This window comes from Macaca fascicularis, chromosome 16, assembly GCF_037993035.2.
Source record: "Macaca fascicularis isolate 582-1 chromosome 16, T2T-MFA8v1.1".
Lineage (NCBI taxonomy): Eukaryota > Metazoa > Chordata > Mammalia > Primates > Cercopithecidae > Macaca > Macaca fascicularis.
The window spans coordinates 51,634,785-51,654,770 of NC_088390.1; the positions used below are offsets into that span (position 1 = coordinate 51,634,785).

General features: G+C 34.0%; 1 protein-coding gene and 1 pseudogene across 11 annotated transcripts in view; both read right to left on the minus strand.

Annotated features, from left to right (window-relative positions):
* Nucleotides 1-19,986, minus strand: part of STXBP4 (syntaxin binding protein 4) — a 198,153-nt gene that overhangs the window by 106,833 nt on the left and 71,334 nt on the right. For 6 of the 11 annotated variants that reach the window (XR_010581811.2, XM_015438301.4, XM_015438299.4 and 3 more), the window contains 2 exons: nucleotides 16,942-17,031; nucleotides 13,078-13,143 (listed from right to left, as the gene is read on the minus strand). Coding sequence is in view for 7 of the 11 variants with exons in the window: in XM_015438301.4 (XP_015293787.3) it covers nucleotides 13,078-13,143; nucleotides 16,942-17,031 (156 nt within the window). In the remaining 4 variants the exon portion in view is untranslated. Of the gene's footprint in view, nucleotides 1-8,631; nucleotides 8,754-13,077; nucleotides 13,144-16,941; nucleotides 17,032-19,986 lie in introns of all 11 variants that reach the window. The other 5 variants (XR_012425631.1, XR_012425632.1, XR_012425633.1 and 2 more) reach the window with 2 other exon arrangements.
* On the minus strand, nucleotides 10,966-11,627 carry LOC135967657 (small ribosomal subunit protein eS17 pseudogene; annotated as a pseudogene).

The following is a 19,986-nucleotide window of genomic DNA, read 5'->3' on the forward strand; positions in this document are numbered from 1 at the left end:
TAAAATAAGTATGGACAAAATTAAATTTAAATTAAAAGTGAAGACATACTACTGATGTAGAATAAAATGGAGATAAATTAGCTAGTAATATTACTGGAACAATGCAATTGCAATTTGCAAATAGTGTGTCTACTGTATAAGATAATTCTGAAATATATAAAAAGTGAGCAATATTAATAGTCATTTTTGCAGATTAATGGTGAATTTGATAAGAAGTTTCCTATTAGCAGTAAAAAAAATCAATAAAATTAGTCACCAGAAGTAAATGTCCAACATTTGTAACTATAAAATGGCTAGAATTTTTGCACAAAAAAGAAAACCATTTTTAGATTGAGATAGTAATTTCAGTTATGACAAAACTACTGGGAAACATATTTTATAAAAAATGGAGGACATTCAATTAAGTAATAAAACAAATGCCCATCAACGATAAGAACTTCCTAAGAATATCAATGATCAATTGATTAAAATAGCTTTCAGTGGGCCATATCCTACAAGAGACACTACCAAATTCATACTTCAGGCATGTACTGCCTCAAAGGGCGTCCAAACTTATAAAATGTTGTTGATTTGCAGCCTAAAAAAATCAAACTTGCAGTGTAGATATCTTTAACTCTTTTATATCTGTCAAAAAAGACTTTCAGGTAGATAATAAAAAACAAATTTTCATGATGATAAATGGGGCTCCAGCTATATTGCATCAAAAATTTAGATTTATGAATCCCATCAACAAGTGGGTGAAGGATATGAACAGACACTTCTCAAAAGAAGGCATTTATGTGGCCAACAAACATGAACAAAGCCTCATCATCATTGGTCATCAGAGAAACGCAAATCAAAACCACAATGAGATACCATCTCACGCCAGTTAGAATGGCGATCATTAAAAAATCAGGAAACAACGGATGCTGGAGAGGATGTGGAGAAATAGGAATGCTTTTACACTGTTGGTGGGAATGTAAATTAGTTCAACCATTGTGGAAGACAGTGTGGTGATTCCTCAAGGATCTAGAACCAGAAATACCATTTGACCCAGCAATCCTCTTACTGGGTATATAACCAAAGGATTATAAATCATTCTACTATAAAAACACATATACACGTATGTTTATTGTGGCACTGTTCACAATGGCAAAGACTTGGAACCAACCCAAATGCCCATCAATGATAGACTGGATAAAGAAAATGTGGCATATATACACCATGGAATTCTATGCACCCATAAAAAAGAAAAGAGTTCATATCCTTTGCAGATACACGGATGAAGCTGGAAACCATCATTCTCAGCAAACTAACACAGGAACAGAAAACCAAATACTGCATGTTCTCACTCTTTAGTGAGAGTTGAACAATGAGAACACATGTATACAGGGAGGGGAACATCACACACTGGGGCCTGTCAGGAGATGGAGCAAGGGGAGGGAGAGCATAAGGATAATACCTAAAGCATGTGAGGCTTAAAACCTAGATGTTGGGTTGATAGGTGCAGCAAACCACCATGGGACATGTATACCTATGTAATAAACCTGCACGTTCTGCACATGTACTCCAGAACTCAAAGTAAAATTAAAAACAACAACAAAATTTGAATTCATTGATTTTCAAAGAAGAAAGAGGCTGCTTTATTGTTTTATTCCACTGTATGATACATATTGAAAATATTTGTGCTCAGTTTTCTTAAGCTGGTTTTATGACAAGCATCATACAGTTGCTAACACTGTTTAGTATATGCACGTAAATTCTATGAGTCATCAGCAGTTGATAAAACTGTTAAAAGAAAAAAGGAAGACAATACATTTTCTGATGCTATGTTATTTGCCAATACTTTTTGGCTGAGATATGAAAGAGATTTACAAAGATTTTCTGTACTTTTAACTCCAATTGAAGGTTTTCTTAAACAAAAGGAATGTGCATCTAATATTCAGTAACCAGACAAAAGAAAATGGCAGTGTGATTTACATTTTCTCATTAATATCACAGTGCATGTAAATGAGTTAAACTACAAACTACAAGGAAAAGGAAAGTTTGTTTATGAAGCTAGATAAGTATAAGAATTTATAGTGAAATTGAACCTTTTCGTAATATAAATAAAAAATAATGATTTTACCTATTTTTCTACTATAAGGTAATATGTAGATCTCAATTATTGATAGTGTTACATAAATTGGCTATGAAAACTGAAAAAATTTTGAAGTGTGCTTTCTTCATACTGCCAAATTTAGAGTTGCTTTCATTATATGTAACACTCCTTGAATTTGATGCTAATATTTTTTGTAGAGTTGGGGGTTCTCCACGTTGCCCAGGCTGGAATGAACTCCTGGGCTCAAGCGATCTGCCTGCCTTGGCCTCCCAAAGTTTTGAGATTACAGGCATGAGCCACTGGGGTTGGCCAGTTTTTTTGTTTGTTTTTGCGACAGGTTCTTCCTCTGTTGCCCAGGCTGGAGTGCAGCGGCATGATCATGGCCCACTGCAGCCTCCAACTCCCAGGCTTGAATTTTATGCTAATAATACTGAGCTGACAAGAATTAGTGAGGGTACTTAACAGACGTAGCTTTGAAAAGATCTTGCTTAAAAACAAATTCCTCTTAAAAAATAAAATAGTTTTGTTAGTGTAGATATAAATATTAAAGAAAAAAAGATTTTTGGTGTTCAGTTCAGTTATCAGAAACTTTTAAAATAAGTTTGGAACAATTTGAGTATGTGAATTCACTTTTTCAACCGTAAATTTTATTAAATCTAAACACAGATCCAATATTTCCACTGAAAATTCACTGTAAAAATTAAGATGTGCTCTAAATTTAAAAAACACTAGATTTCAAAGATACAGTATAAAAAAAGGTAAAAATATCTCATAATGAATTTTAAAATATTATTGCATGCTAAAGTAACATTTTAGATAAACCCAACTAAATAAAACATATTAAAATTAATGTTACCTGTTTCTTTTTACTTTTTTAAAAAAATGTGGCTGTTAGAAAATATAGCAATATATCATGGTTTTCATTATATTTCTAAGGGACATTGCTGTTCTAGACTATTACGACAGCCTTTTATCTGATCTTTGGTTACTTCTCAACTTGCTGTCAGTTTAACCTTAAAGTATATCCTTCATTTATCCCTTCATCCATTCACCAAATGTTTGAGTACCTAATAACAGCTATTATTGTAAGATAAATCAGAGAACAAATCCAAGATAGCTGTCTTCATGAAGCTTACCCTTCAGATGGGGGACATAGATAAAGAGCAAAATGTAAGTAAATTATTTAAGATGTAAGATAGTAATCAGTTATACTAAAAGAAACTCCTCCACACACAGTAAGGGTTAGAGGAATGATGGTGCAAAGAGACCAGATGAGCTGGAGAATGAGTAGAGGGGTGGAGGAGAGAAGTGTGGAAAGAGCTGAGGTACTTTAAAAGGAGTGTTAGGGTGGGGAAAGGACAGCAGGTCATGTAGGCCCTCATAGGCTTTAACAATTACTTGGAGGTTTCTACTTGCAGCATTTCCAGCTTATTTTGACTGAGACAGAAAGTCCTGGAGAATTCTACATGCAGTTTTAAAACAATATTTCTGGCTGCTTTGTTCAGATTAGACAGTATGGGAGTAAGGCAGTGTAAAAGTAGGCTGATCTGGTAGGAAGCTGTAATAGTAATACGGGCGGGACTTGATGGCGGCTTAGACCACTGATGGAAGTGGTGAAAAGTGGCAAAATTCTGTGATTTCCAAAAAGTAGGCCCAACTGGCCGGGCGCAGTGGCTCATGCCTGTAATCCCAGCACTTTGGGAGGCCGAGGCGGGTGGATCACGAGGTCAGGAGATCGAGATCATCCTGGCTAACACGGTGAAACCCCGTCTCTACTAAAAATACAAAAAAATTAGCTGGGCGTGGTGGCAGGTGCCTGCAGTCCCAGCTACTCGGGAGGCTGAGGCAGGAGAATGGCGTGAACCCGGGAAGTGGAGCTTGCAGTGAGCCGAGATCGTACCACTGCACTCCAGCTTGGGCGACAGAGCGAGACTCCGTCTCAAAAAAAAAAAAAAAAAAAAGTAGGCCCAACAAATTGGTTATGGAGTATGAAAGAAAGAGTGGGGTCAGATTATGTGTGGAGACAGTTGTTCACTTTTCTCTCTTTGTTAAATATTTTAAATGGCAGTCCTCTAAGATCTTAGGCTGGTATTCACTGTTTATATGTGTAGGCCCCAACACACCCACCCAAATGTCATTTCCTAACAGATTCATCTTTCCATGTTTCCCTTATGTTCCTGGGCCTTTGATAATGATGTTGATAAAAGAATACATGTCAAAACTAGTATTCAAAATTATATTCCTGACAGGTTTAGGCTCTTAAATTCTCAAGTCCTGTGAAAAAATTATAAGGTAGATATTATTAACACTTTTTCAGACACGATGACAGAAATATGTTAACAAATAAAGTTAGCATAGAAAAGGTCTATTTTGACCCCAAACACAAGCAAATTTCCCTTTTTGCCATGATTTTCATGCTGTTTTCTCAGTCTGAAATGCTCTCCCTTTCTGTGTCTGGGTCAGCTGACGTGCCACCTTATCTATGAAAAGTCCCCTTATGCCCTCAGTTAAAATTACATTTTCCTCCTCTTTATTAAATAGTTAATACAAATCATTTCCAGCTCTTAATATTTCTGCTTCTATTATTTATAATAATATTTGTTGAGTGGTATGTGCTATACACATTATCATCTATGTATATTATCTTAATACTTCTAATGTTATTGTGAAGGATCCTATTATCAACCCTATTTTACAGATGAGGAAGCTAAGACCCATAAAGGTGAAGTAGTTTGATAAAGGTCAAAAGCTAGCAAGAGGCAGGGTCAGGGTATAAACTAAAATGGTATACCTCCAAACCCCGTTATCTACTGCACTTATCCTTAGGCCAATTCACTGTTTTTTTGTTTTTGCTTTGTTTTTGAGATTGCATATCACTCTGTTACCCAGGCTGGAGTGCAGTGGTGTAGTCTCAGCTCACTGCAACCTCCACCTCCCAGGTTAGAATAAATCTTGTGCCTCAGCCTCCCGAGTAGCTGTGATGACAGGCATGCACTACCCTGTCCGGCTAATTTTTTTGTATTTTTAGTAGAGATGGGGTTTCGCCATGTTGGCCAGGCTGGTTTTGAACTCCTGACCTCAAGTGATTCACCTACCTTGGCCTTCCAAAATGCTGGGATCACAGGCGCGAGCCACCGTGCCTGGCTAATTCACTGTAAACCACATAAGATTCTCTCTTTTATTTATATATTTTTTCATATATTCATTTTTTGTCTTATTAAATTCTAATACAAATTAGCCCTAGATTACTTATTCCTGCAGACAGGACCTTTCTTAATAACAGAAACTAATCCTTTCACAGAAATAAATACAGGAGGGCCTCATGTGGAAAAAGTAGGTACTGCTAGAAAAAGAAAAAAAAACAACTACTGTTTTTCTTTAGATTCACGTCTTACATCAGCCTTTAATATAATTATTATTTAATCAATCATGGTTGATATTCTAAAGATTATATATTCCAAGCCTTTAGGAGAAAAGAAAAATTTAAAGTTAGGAGAAAACTCCCCTAATTTATTCTACATACAAAAACTAACTAGAAAGATTTGTAAATGTCCATTTTCAGGATGCAAACACTAAAATGTAAAAAGATCTGGCCATACAAACTCATGGAGGTATAAAAGATACAGAATGAAAAGCACTAAAAAGTCATATCAATTAAAGTACAAAAATATTTAATAAAATGAGGGTCTGAAAATTGGCCCCGAAATAGAGGACTTTAAAAAAACTTGACTTTGGAAATAATTTCAAATATTCAGTTGAGCTGCAAGAATAATATAAAGAATATATCCTCATATCCTTTACCCAGATTTATCTAATTCCCCAGGTTCATCCTTTTGCCAACATGTTCCTGAGTCAGAAACAATATATTCTTGTAAGCCACTGATAGTAAGTGGTTGCTGCTGAGATTTTACATGTTCTCAATCTCTCATATATGTATTCATATATGTAATAGTTAAATATAATGCAATTACATATATGTGTATAAATAATACACATATGTATATATAAATATACATGCACTTTTTTAACCATCTGAGGGTAAGTTATATACATCACGGTCCTTTATCCCTAAAAACTCCAATATTTCCTATGAATAAGGATATTCTCTTATATAACCACATATTTCCTAAGAATAAGGATATTCTTTTCTATAACCACAGTACAGTTAACAAATTTAGGAAGTTTAACATCAATTCAATGCTTTAATCTACCATCTGTATTCCAATTTTGTCAACTGACCCAATAATGTCCTTTATAGCATTTTTCCCGTTCCGGTACAGGATCCAGTCTGGAGTCAGATGCTGTATTTAGTTTTCACGTCTCTTTAGCATCTTTTAATCTGTAAACTTCTATTATCTTTGCTTTTTTTAAGAAAATATCATGGACATTTCTAAAGAATACAACCCATACACACACACGCACGCGCGCGCACACACACACACGTCATACACGTCTTTTTTTTTTTTTTTTTTTTTTAAACGAAACTTTCTCTCATTTTGAGCTTGCCTGACATCTCTTCATGGTTAGATTCAGGTTACACATTCTCAGCCAGAAAACTACACAGGTGATGTTGTAGTCATTTTTTGGGCGTCACATTTGGAGTCACACAATGCCCATATGTTCTTCATTGGGATATCAACATTTAGCACCAGTCAAGGTGTTTTCTGATTCCTCCACTATATAATTGCTATTTTATCCCCTTGCAATTAATAAGCAGTTTGTGGAGAGATACTTTAAAACCATGTAAATATTCTGCTCTTCATCAAAATTTTCCCCTAAATTTAGCATTGAATGATTTGTGCCTATCAAGTCTTTACTAAAATAGATGTAAAATGCTGATTTCTAAAACTAGCAGCTTCTCTGCAATTACCAGTCAGTATTCAACATCCTACTATGAGCAAAAGTACTCCTTTCTCCCTATTAATTAATCAATTTACTAATGATACCATGAATTACGATTTCTTCTATAGTCTGCAATACATTACTGTACTAAATTATTTTGTACTCAAGTTCTTCCATATTTGGCCAGTGGAAGCCCCTTCAAGCTAGTTCCTTGTGATATGCCCCTGTCATTTTGAACATGTCCTTATTTTCTGACATATTAAGATATTCCAAGCTTATATTTTACTTATCCTTCCTTGTTTCTAAAATTAGTCATTTCTCTGAGTAGCCTGAGTTTCTTTTAGTGGGGAGTGGTATCTGGACACTTAGATATAGTAATGTGCTCACTGTTATTAGGGTGTCTGTTTCTTAGTCCTTTAAGTTGACAGAGCTAGGGAAAATATACATATACAGATGGTCCCTGACTTATGATGGTTTGACTTAATGTTTTTTTGACTTTATAATAGACTTACTGGGGTATTAAACACATTTTCTACTTATGATATTTTCAACTTGGATTGGATGTATCAGGACATAACCCCATTGTGTTGAGGAACATTTGTATATATATACACGCATATATATAATACAGATGTGTACATACACGTTCATATGCACATACATATATAAGAAATGATGTATTCACAATGATACATCCAATTCAAGCCCATCCCACAGGGTTCTTTCCTTCTTTCTTTTTCCTTTTAAGAGACAAGGTGTTACTATGTTGGCCTGGCTGGAATACAGTGGCTAGCCACAGGCACCATAATAGCATACTGTGGCTTCAAGCCATCCTCCCACTTCAGTCTCCCAAATGGCTGGAACTACAGATGCATACCACCACACCCAACTCAGAGTCCTTTCTTGACTTCATTCATTCTATTTTGTCTTTTCTTTTTCATTGAGATTCTGCTTCTCAATAACAATCAACACATTTGCTAAGACCTATAAAGCATCTAAAATTGTTTCAGAACTGCTTTGCTCCACCAGTAAAACAACAAAACAAAACAAAAAACATACCAAAAAAAAAAAAGAAAAAGGTTTAGGACTTGTATGAAATTCCTTCCCAACTCAATTCCGTCCAGACAAAATACTGAGCACAAATACTGTATTCACTAGTTACTTGAATTGGTTCTATCTATCTTTGTTTTTTTTTTCTTATCATAATTATGGTATTCATTTGAAATACAATTAGATTCATTTTCTTCAGTACACTTGCAGTTTTAGGTTTATTTTCCCCTTTCCATCTTAATTTTTAATATATTTTTTGAATGAGTAGAATATTAACATGTACACAAAAGTAAATATTACATGATAATGTATTCTTAGAGAGGTGGCACTCTTTCTTGTATCTTAACATGCATGTCTACCCATGTTGTAGGTAATTAATTTCATTGCTGTGTAGTTTATCCCTCCTTTGATTTCTTTTACAAAAATAAGCAGCTATATTTTTAATTTTCCTTGTTCATAAAACATACAGAAAGGAGTGACACCTCTCTAAGAATATCATTTTATGCCCGGTGCAGTGGCTCACACCTGTAATCCAGCACTTTGAGAGGCTGAGGCAGGCAGATCACCTGAGGTCAGGAGTTCAAAACCAGCCTGGCCCACATGGCAAAACCGCGTTTCTACTAAAAATACAAAAATTAGCTGGGCATGGTGGTGCGCACCTGTAATCCCAGCTGCTCAGGAGGCTGAGGCAGAAGAATCGCTTGAACCCAGGAGGTGGAGGTTGCAGTGAGCTGAGATCGTGCCCCTGCGCTACAGCCTGGGTGACAGAGCAAGACTCCATCTAAAACAAAAACAAACAAAAGAATACCATTTCATGTAATTTTTACTTCTTACTTCTAGGTACATGTTAATATTCTGCTTGTCTTCCAGGAGTAGCAACTTGTCTGATGATGTTCAATCTCCAATTCCTTTGGTAGCTGCTTATTATTAAATGTTTAGGTTCTAGACTTATTTTTTATTGGGGGATGTCGTCTGTCAGAGTCTTATTCCATAATTTCTTAGATGGTTTGATTTAATGATTTTAGAAGCTAGGAGTTCGATGATAGTATAGATTTAACTCGCATTTCTTTTATTATGAGAGAAAGAGGTTGAGTATCTTTTCATTTGTTTAAGGGACATTTTTACAGCTTTTTTGATGAATTATCTGTTCAGGTCTTTTGCCTATTTTTCTATATAGTTTTGGTTTCTCTTCAACTATTAAAACTTCTAATTGGTTATTATTTGTGTATATGGATGCAATTTAGTTTTGCATATTAATTTTATATCTTGCTAGCTTATCAACTTACTGAGTTACTTTTATCACTCTCTAGGGTATTCCAGATTACTACTATATCATCTGCAAAAAGAGACAGTTGTATTTTTTCTTTTCCAAGTCATATGCCTCTAATTGTATCTTCTTTTTTGTGTTATTTTTATTAAGTTTATACACTGATGCTATACTTGCTTCATGAAAAGAATTTGGAAATTTTCTTTCATTTTTTACACTCTGAAGCAATTTATATAGCTTTAAGACTGTCAAAGGTTTGGTTAAATTTCTCTGTGAAGCCATCTTGCCGGGTCCTTTTATCTAGTAGTTTCTTGATAACTTACTTTATCCCTTCTATATAAAATGGCCTTTTAGGCTTTCTATCTTTACTCTGGTCAGTTTTGGCAAACTACATTTTTAAAAAATTTTTTTTAAAAATAGGTGAGTCGATCTTATTCATGTTAAGATAATCATTATGTTTTGTCGCGGTTCTATCAAATTGTCTTATGTTGAAATTCTTGTGTATATTTACTGCATTTCTTTGTGTGTCCTTTTTACTTAAAAAATTCTTTTTGGGCCGGGCACGGTGGCTCAAGCCTGTAATCGCAGCACTTTGGGAGGCCGAGACGGGTGGATCACGAGGTCAGGAGATAGAGACCATCCTGGCTAACACGGTGAAACCCCGTCTCTACTAAAAAATACAAAAAAAAAAACAACTAGCTGGGCGAGGTGGCGGTCGCCTGTAGTCCCAGCTACTTGGGAGGCTGAGGCAGGAGAATGGCGTAAACCCGGGAGACGGAGCTTGCAGTGAGCTGAGATCCGGCCACTGCACTCCAGCCTGGGTGACAGAGCGAAACTCCGTCTCAAAAAAAAAAAAAAAAAAAAAAAAAATTCTTTTTGGTGTTTATGAAGGTTTGTATTTTCATTCTATAGGTTATCTTTCCATTATTACTTTTTAAATGCTTACTGTCTCCTCTATTTTTACCTAATTTTTATGTGATATCACTTTTAAATATTTGTTGACTACTACCCTTTGCTTATATAAGAAAACGAGGTATTCTGTATTCCTCTTTTTTCTTTCTTATCCTCCCATCAAAAAATTTACATCTTTTGACTTTTGTTAACACATTTAATGTTGACGTGTTAGTTTTTTCATCCATGCACTGACTCATTTTAGTCTCACCTGTACAATAAAATATATGAAGCATTTGGAAACATTTTTCAATGTTATTTCAGGCATTTTTTAGTTGGATAAAACTCATCCTATCTGAAGGTCTTCAGGAATACCACATGTGTGTAGTATTCCCTTAGTGCTCGTATATCCCAAACTGTTTGCTATGGCCTTGATATTTTAAAAGTCAGGTTGGCTGTATACAACATTTTTGTATACTTTCTTTCTTTCCTTTAATGTTGAAAATGTTGTTCCACTATTGCCTTACTTTGCATGTTGTTTTGAGAAACCTGATGCTGGTCTAATTCTATTGCCTTCGTAAGTTACTTAATCTTTTTACTTGGAGGCATTGTACATTTATTTTCCTCTAAAGTCTAATAATTTTACTAGAATATATTGTAGAGTAATCTTTCCAGGTCAGATTTCCCCAGTACCTATATTAGATTCAGGTCTTATTTTAACTTTAGAAAGTTTTCTTGGATTATAGTTCTAAGTATTAGTGCTGTTCAGTTATTTTGATTGATTTCTTTAAGAAACTCTTTTACTTCTTGATTATACTTTCACTTTCCTAGTTGCTTTTCTTGTTTTTTCATTGCCTTTTCACTTGATTATATTCTTCCTAGGGCAACTTGTAATTTTTTCATTTCTGATAGGATTTTGTCTCTTCCTTCTTTCCTAAGTTTTATCAACTCTCATTTCAGTTTTTCCTGATTTTTTTTTGGGGGGGTATAAATATCTATTATTATTATTATTATTGTTGTTGTTGTCCCAGATTTATTGAAAATAATATAGCACTGCAGAAAAAATTCAAACAGGTCCCCGAGGCGTTTTGAAATTCATCCCAACTGTAGGCTGAGTGACCTGCAGGTTGGACAGACTGCCGAAGTCCAAAAGCTTCAGCATTTCCTTAGTGTCAGGATCTACTTCAATTATCTCCTGATCCAGGGCTGAGACCTCGGGAACGTAATTGTCTCTCCTTTCTCTCTCCTCCTCCTGCAGCTTGATGGAGATACCTCTTACAGGGCCTCTCTGAATCCGCTTCATCAGATGGGTGACATAGCCTGCTATCTTGTTGCGGAGCTTCTTGCTGGGGATAATGGCGATCTCCTCGCACACGCGCTTGTTCGTGTGGAAGTCGTTGCCCAGGCGCGTGTAGTACTTCTCTATGATGACCCGGGCCGCCTTCTTCACGGTTTTGGTGCGAAGGCGGCCCATGTTGGCGGGTCCTTGGTAAAGAGGCTATTATTATTTTTTAAGCTTCTGATTTGAGATGTGTTTTTCTTAGCCTGAAATGCTTATTTGAGGATATTCCCTTGAGTATGGAGTGTGACATTACAGTTTTCTTAAGCTTTTTGGTTAAATTGTTTTGGAAAGTTTTCATCAGGAGGAAAACTTTCATTGATATCAATCTGATTTTTCCAGTTATTTTATAATGATGGAGATAGAATTTTTGTTCTATTCTTTTTTATTTCACAGAAAAAGTTCTTAGTTCAAGAGCACTCTCTTCTGTGCAGTTTATTTAATGGATCTTGTTTTGATGGTCATAGGGTAGGGTGGGTGGATTAGTAAGTTGTGTTCCGCTTTCATTTCTATAAGATCCTTAATTTTCCCTTCTTATTTCCTTCTTTCCCAGCATTGCCTAGTCTCCAAGGAATTCTATCCATTCTCTATTTATCTGGTTCTTCCTCAGAAACAATGATTCTTCAAGGCTGCCACTTCTGATTGCATTCATACCTTGAAGTCTCTTTTTTGTAGCTAGTGCTAAGAATCACCAAGTCCTGACCTATGTCCAGTATTTTGGCACTTATTGTTACATTTTCTCTTTCTGGGGTTGATTTTGTTTGTTCTTCATCTCATTCATGGTTTCTCTCTATTCTTTATTTCAGAATTTTTCAAGCCTTGCCTCCTCTGTTCTCTGTAATCCAGGTTTCAGTACAGGCAAGCTGCAGGAGTTTTGTTGGAATTATTCTTTTTCTTACTTTATTTATACATACTTTAAAGGCTGTGGTGTTTTATGTCACATAGTCATATTCAAAATATGGGTCCTGCATGGTTCTATTTGCTTTCTTTGTTGATTTTATGTTTTCTAGGGGGACTGTGTGAGGGAGATTCAAAATCAGGTGACCACTGTTGATCTCTAACAAAGTTCTCTTATTTATATTTTATTTGTCATTTGGGTTTTCATTTTATGATAATGTCATATATTTGTTTTATAGTAAGCTACCTCAAATTCTTTGAAGAATAATGCAAAGTGAAAATAAATATTTACTTTTTATTATTAACAAATAAATGTAAAAAATGCTCTGCCTTGATGGCTTTTTTGTTCTTTAGTAAAATGAAGTATGAGTAACAAAAGAAAACAGAGAAAGAAAAAAGGGGAAATGAAAGAAAAGAAAACATAATGGAAAAGTAAGGAGATTGGTTATTTTGGTCTATGGATATCTTTCTTTCAAAGCAATTTCAAAGAGATTTTAACATTGTTTTGAGCAATAGCAGCAAGACTTTAGCATAGGTAAAGCCTCCAAAAGTGATTGCTTTTAAGATCTATGCTATTTTGTATTATATAATACGTATCAGGAAGCTCTGCGATATTATAAAGAACCACTGCTTTATAATTATACCTCATATGTTCACACACACACACACACATGACACATGAGCACACATATACACAATACATATACTTACTTGCTTCACATTCTGGAGCTCTTCTGTCAATTGTTTCCTTTGCTTATCTGATTCCAACAATTTTTCCTATATTTAAAAAACCACCAAATTAACAACTTGTTATGAAACTATCAACAAATATGACTTATTAGTTCCTTGTTTCAAAGCTTATATTCCCCAAATATCAAACTGCTACAATCTGAAAATGTTGCTTCTAGTCATTTTTCCAGCTTTACATGGGGCACTTAAAAGTAATTAGTTATTTACAGTAAATTGTGATGTAAATACACTTTTTATTACCTTAATTTTGCATAATCTCAAAATGTAAGCTCAAACGGAAGCCAGTTAAGAGTACAAATGTGTAAATATTAACTGGATTTTGGTTAAGCTATCATTGCCAAAGAGATACCAAATTGAAGAGCATTATTATTACAAATTAGAATTAAAGGTCTTCGACCATACTAAAGAGGGCATATGAATGGAGACTGGCTCATCTCTTAATTTCCTAATTTAATTTTAGCTTATTCTTGGAAGATTATCCATGAAAAGACAGATATGACTAATGTAACCAAAATATAAAATAATAATTATTAAGATTAACATTATGCATACAAATAAAATACCTTTGGATTTGAAATTAAGTGAAGTATATACCCTACAATGTCCAATTTTGTTAATTATATCTTAAATAAATCCACATTTTATCGGTCAAATCAGAAATACTAAGAGTAATTTAAGAGCCATTAAATACAAACCTGAACAGAGGAATTGCTTGAACATTAAATTGAGTGGTAAAGATTCATGACAATATTGCAATGTTTATAAGAGGCAATATCCTTTCTGGTATATTTCAGCTTATTCTTGTCTAAGAGGTGAAATGAAGGTATATGAAAATGAATGTAATATAGCAATCTAATGAATATGCCACAGGAGCCAAGAGACTGCTGGCTCCTGTGATTTTATGTTCTGGCAAGTCACCTTCACTCTTGGTGCCCTAGTTTTTTTTGTATCTGTAAATGGAAAATATATCTATTTTCCATTCACCTTTGCAAAGCAGTAGCAATGTGAATTCTGCAGAAAGGCTTCCTTAAATAAAGCCCACAACACTTTTAAAAATTATTCTTGCAAAATAAAAATTAGCTACTGACATAAAATTATCTTGGTTTCATTTTTATTTGTACTCATATTAGACAGGAAGAATAGAGATGTCACAGGATAATGGAAAGTGATGAGACACCATCTAAATGCTTTATGAACTTCATTTAACAACCTCTGCTTTTATATGAATGTATAATACAAGTAAAAATACTGAAAACAAAAACATTACCTTTAACAAAATATTTATTGCTTTGTACACTACTTTACATAGCTTCTTTAACTGGCCAGCTAATAGATAGGTTTTGAGGTAAAAGTAATTATAACATGTAAAATTTGCTTTTTCTGGAATTTTTGCACCATATTCTAACCAACTGAGCTAGCTGGTTGCCAGCTTATCTGGGAGTTTAGGTTTTGTCATATTAGGGTATATTCAATTACATTTCATGAACTTTAAAGGTAAATCCTAATTTATTGAATGACTCCTCAGGAAAGTCTTATTTAAATGTTAAATTAATATGGCATAGACACTTTCAAATTAACATTCTAATAATTACTATTGATATTAAAATAAAAACAAATATATCATATCATTAAATTTAACAATGATAAACTATAAGGAAATGAAAAAGATCTGAGAGCCTCTGAAAATTCTGATAAACCACAAGTCTAATGGTTTAGGCAGAGATAAGAGAATACATAAAAAGTTATCTTATTAAGGTAACCAACATTGGGGAAGTTTTCTAGGAGAATATAAGGAAACCATTGTCAATGTATTTTTAAAACTAAATTTTTATTTTCCAGCAAAACAACTGTTAAACTAAAAAATGTGGAATGATAGTGGTTTCAAAGGTAAGAAAATAAATATATAAAATACTATTAGAGTAGTGAAATCCTCATATACTTTAGGAAGGAATGTGAATTGGCAAAACCTTTTCAAAGGGAATATGGTAACATATGCAAAATTTTAAATGTCTATAATTTTTAATAAAGCAATTATATTTTCAGACATTTATTCTGTGTATATACTGTACAAATGCCCATAGATACATCTACAAAGCTGCTGAAGATGAAATTATTTTTAAAAACTGGAAATAGTCTAATGTCTATCAATAGGGAACTGGCTAAATAACCATTTAATTTATAGGAGAGTTATCGAGAAGAATTTGGTATATCTGTGTATATTAACCTGAAAAGCTGGCTGAGATATAATTCTTATAAAGAGAGAGAGAGAGAGAAAAAAAAAGACGGCAAGTTATAAAAAAAAGTGTGGATGGATGAAGTGACTTACATAGAAGTGAAAATACACACATACTGGAAAAAATTTTCTTAAGGCTTTATTATTTTTTGAAGCAGTTTTGGATTCATAGCAAAATTGAGAGGAAAGTACAGAAATTTCTCACATACTCCCTGTCCCCACATATACATATATTTATTTATTTATTTTTGTTTTTCTGTTTTAAATAGTAGATACGGGGTCCTGCTATGTTACCCAGGCTGATATTAAACTCCTGAGCTCAAGTAATCCTCCTGCCTCAGCCTCCCAAAGTACTGCGATTACAGGTGTGAGCCATCATGCCCTGCCTATTTTAAAAAAATATAATGTTCTGTGTAGAGAAAAATCTATGAAAAGATAAATAATATATTTGCAACAATGGCTTCCTCTAGAGGTTGGAATTATAAAAACTAAGATAGCAAAAAAAATTTTCTTTCTTTTTGGTGTAAAGATTTTCTATTTAATAAAAATTAAATAATTGTCAATATACTATACCTTATTTAATAAAATAATTTAAAAAATATGTTCCTATGGTAAATTAGTGGTAAATCAAGTGGTTATGTTGCTTTTCCTGAAGATTTGGAAAATATAGCTTTCTGTAAAAATTAGGATATAATTTAAATGTAATATTCCTCTAAAAACAGAATGAAACCATATAAAGACAATCAAGGCTAGACATGGTGGCTCACACCTGTAATCCCAGTACTTTGAGAGGCCGAGGCAGGTGGGTCATTTGAGCCCAGGTGTTTGAGACCAGTCTGAACAAAACAGTGAGACACCATCTCTACAAAATAAAAATTAAAAAAAAAAAAAATTAGCTGAGCATGGTGGCTTGGACATGTTGTCCCAGCCACTTGAAAGGTTGAGGTGGGAGAATCGCTTGAACCCAGGAGGTTGAGGCTACAGTGAGACGTGATTGTAGCATTGCACTCCAGCCTGGGTGACAGAGTGAGACCCTGTCTCAAAAACACAAAACAAAAACAAGAATCAAAAAACCAAACAAACAAACAAAAAAAATAGAAGTAAAATGTTACAGTATATTTGGGATATGTGTGTTTTTTCCTCTCTTATATAATATTGTCTTAATTCCAAGTTACGTTAGCAAAACATGATGTCCCTTAAGAATAGCCCTGCACATGAAAAAAATTGTATTTCCCAAAGAACTCACAGGATCCAAAACTGCCATGACTTGCTTTATTGGCTCTTCATCTAATTCTGCCCTGGCCACCAATGAGAGAGAATAAAAAGGGTAAGAAAGAACCTGAACAGAAGACATGAGCAAAAACCATTGTTCACACTAAATGTTGTACAGATAATGTGAAATATAAATATGTAGACCACAAAATTAATTCTCTAAAGGCTAACTGAATAAAGAATCTGATTTTTACTATTTGATATTAATATTTTTCCATTAAAAATAAAGTTAAGCCCCAATACTTCAGAATCCAATATAGGATATTTTTCTTTTTCTTTTTTTTCTGAAGAAAACATGAGGAAACTAAATTAGAGGTTACCTTAAGTGTATTTACTTCTTTAAAGGCATCATCTCTTTCACGCTTGAGCCTTTCCATTTCATCTGCTTCTAAAGAATCACAAGGAAGAAGCTGTCAACATTAAAATATAAGAGAAAAGTTGTGCATTAGATGCTAATTATGAGAGGTAACATAAAAATCCTTTTTGACTAGTCTTAGGCTTTTGTATTCTAATAACAAAATTCAGTTTCTTACGTTGGAGTCATTTGATTAGATAAAAGGGAATATTAAAGTATTAAAGCAATTTCACTCATTTAGGCTTAACTTTACATTATTGTTACTTATAATAGAATTTTGATTTTGTTGTCACCTTTATCATTATTTTAACAATATAATTTTCCTTAAAATTCCAAATTCGAAGACTGTGTTTATAATGTCAAAAAGACTTCAGGAATTACCAACATAAACTATTCCCTAAATATATTCATTCTAATAGCATGGTATCTAAGGCTAACAAAATGCTGTACATTATAAATCAGATGGTTTACATGAGCCTAGTAAAGTATATTTATCAATTATGTATCTGGTTTTAACTAAGTGAAATGTAATGCAACAGACAAGTGGCTTAAAAAGATTCCTACACAGAAATTGTAGATTGAAGATAATATTAATAATTTATGCACAAGTGAATAACAACAACAAAAAATAGCAGAGATGACCAATTCTCTTATATCTAGCATGATGTCTTTGACCATCAATTATAATGTAAAAAACAACGACAGTCTAATCAGAGATAAAAATCCAAGTTTACAGCCATCTCCTATGTGGAAGCTATAACAACTAAAGAAAATAGAATTTAAAGGATTAAGTGGAGAAAGTGGTTGTTATGTAAGCATGGGCTTAAAGCAGGGCCCTTTAGATAGGTGAAGCGAATGTGGAGTAGAAAAAAAATAATAAAAATAATTAATATCAATCACTTACTGGAAACTTGTATGTGCAGATGTATTACTAAGGACTGTATATATTCAATATCAATCACCTTGTCTCCATTTTACAGATGAAGAAACAAGCTCAGAAATGTTAATAACTTGCCTAAGGTTTCACAGCTAACAAATGGCCATTCCAAGAGTCCCACAAATATAGTCTCTGATTTTTACTAAAGATTCAACAAAAAACATGGTGGAATAGATGTAATAAACTCATATTTGCTTTCCAAACTCTAGAATAACAAAAGTAGGAGTTATTCTTCCTCTTTGGGGAGAATTTATTTCCCTGAACATCACTGGTTCTTTTTGGTCTGTCACATTAGCTTTTGGGTATCTATGGACATTGCCAATAATTTATATGATCTACATTCTTCATGGTTCTGTTACTCTGCTCTCTCAGAAGTACTCAATACACACACTCATAAGAATTCATTCCTAATTGTTAGAATAATTTTGAACACATTTTAAAATGTAATAATATTTCCCAGAGTGTGTTCCAAAGGATATTAACAGGCTTTGTGTAAAAGCAAAATTGAGTGGTAGTGATGGTGGTAGTTGTCAATGCTTTAGAAAAAATTAATCTTACTTCCTACATGGCGTCCAACAGCCTTAATATGCCAATGAGCATTTGAATTGCCAAAAAAAAAAGTATAATAACTTGTCATGTTTCCTCAGTAATTTCACCATACTACAAACCCCTAACCTCATCACCCTGTTGCCTTCATTTATTTATTTTTATAGTAGCTCATGGAACTAAAGTATACAAAACACAATCTGGGAAACTCAGTGTTGCTACTCAGCATTCATATGGCCTATTCCATTTTTTCATTCTAAGAAGTGAAATAAGGAGGATTCAAAAGTTTAAATAAGGCTGGGTGCAGTGACCCAGGTCTGTAATCCCAGCACACTGGGAGGCTGAGGCTGGAGGATTGCTTGAGTCCAGGAGGTTGAGATCAGCCTGGGCAACATAATGAGACCTTGTCTCTACAAAAAGTAAACAAAATTAGCCAGACATGGCGGGGCACTCCTGTAGTTCCAGCTATTCAGGAAACTGAGGTGGGCGGGAGGTCAAGGCTGCAGTGAGCTGAGATTGCACCACTGCACTCCAGCCTGATGACAGGGTGAGACCATGTCTTAAAAAAAAAAAAAAAAAAAAAGTCTAACATTTTAGATACCAGAGCTAAAATAATTTATTAAGAGAAATTATAGATTGGGATTTTAGGGATGTGATAATAAACTTTTGAACTTAACATCATGGAGGTAAATCATGCATAAAAGAATCCATGGTACTATTTCGAGAGGCAAAGCCTAGACTAAATAGTCATAGAACAAACTATGAATTAAAAAAATGTTTTATGATCCCACTGCTATTTTGGACTGTGCAGCAAAAACTTGCAGTCAGAGAATTGGCCATGAATGTTCCTTGTGAATTCTTTGAAAAGCCCCTTTGTGTTCAATGACTTCTTTTATACAGTTCCATTCAAATATACTTCAGCTAAGGAAGCAGCAAATGAATTGTTGTTATTTAACAGCAACAATTCCAGACAGATGCCTGTTTTCAAAATCTATCACTAACTACTGAAATTTATATTCCTTAACCTTCCACATCTGTTTTCTGTCTGGTTCTCACAATATCATTTGTGATCCTTGGATCCCCTGAACTTTGCAACAGCTGGTAAATAACATTGTAAATCATTTCTACTCTGCTTTCTAGAATCTCCTTCTGGAGATGTCAAGAAATACATACTATAGGTCATTGGACTGTGCTGATTAGGTCGACTTCACCTCTCCTTTTACTGTTGCTGCTCCATCATATTTTAAATTACTTGACTTGTATCAATTCTGGATAACTGCTATTCTGTTGGCCATATTCCCTAATCTCAATTCATTTTAAACAGAAACAGTTACAAAACAGTTAACTTCAGTGTCAGTCTAATTTTATTGATAAGGCCTTCCATTAGAGACCTATTCAATTACCTCCTTTCCTTATAAAAGTGTGTGTGACTTTACTATCCTATTCACCTAAAAATTTCTGGGTATCTTCTTTTCTCCTTCCATTTCTCTGCTCATTCCTTTCACTTCTTATAATCTGGCTTATACA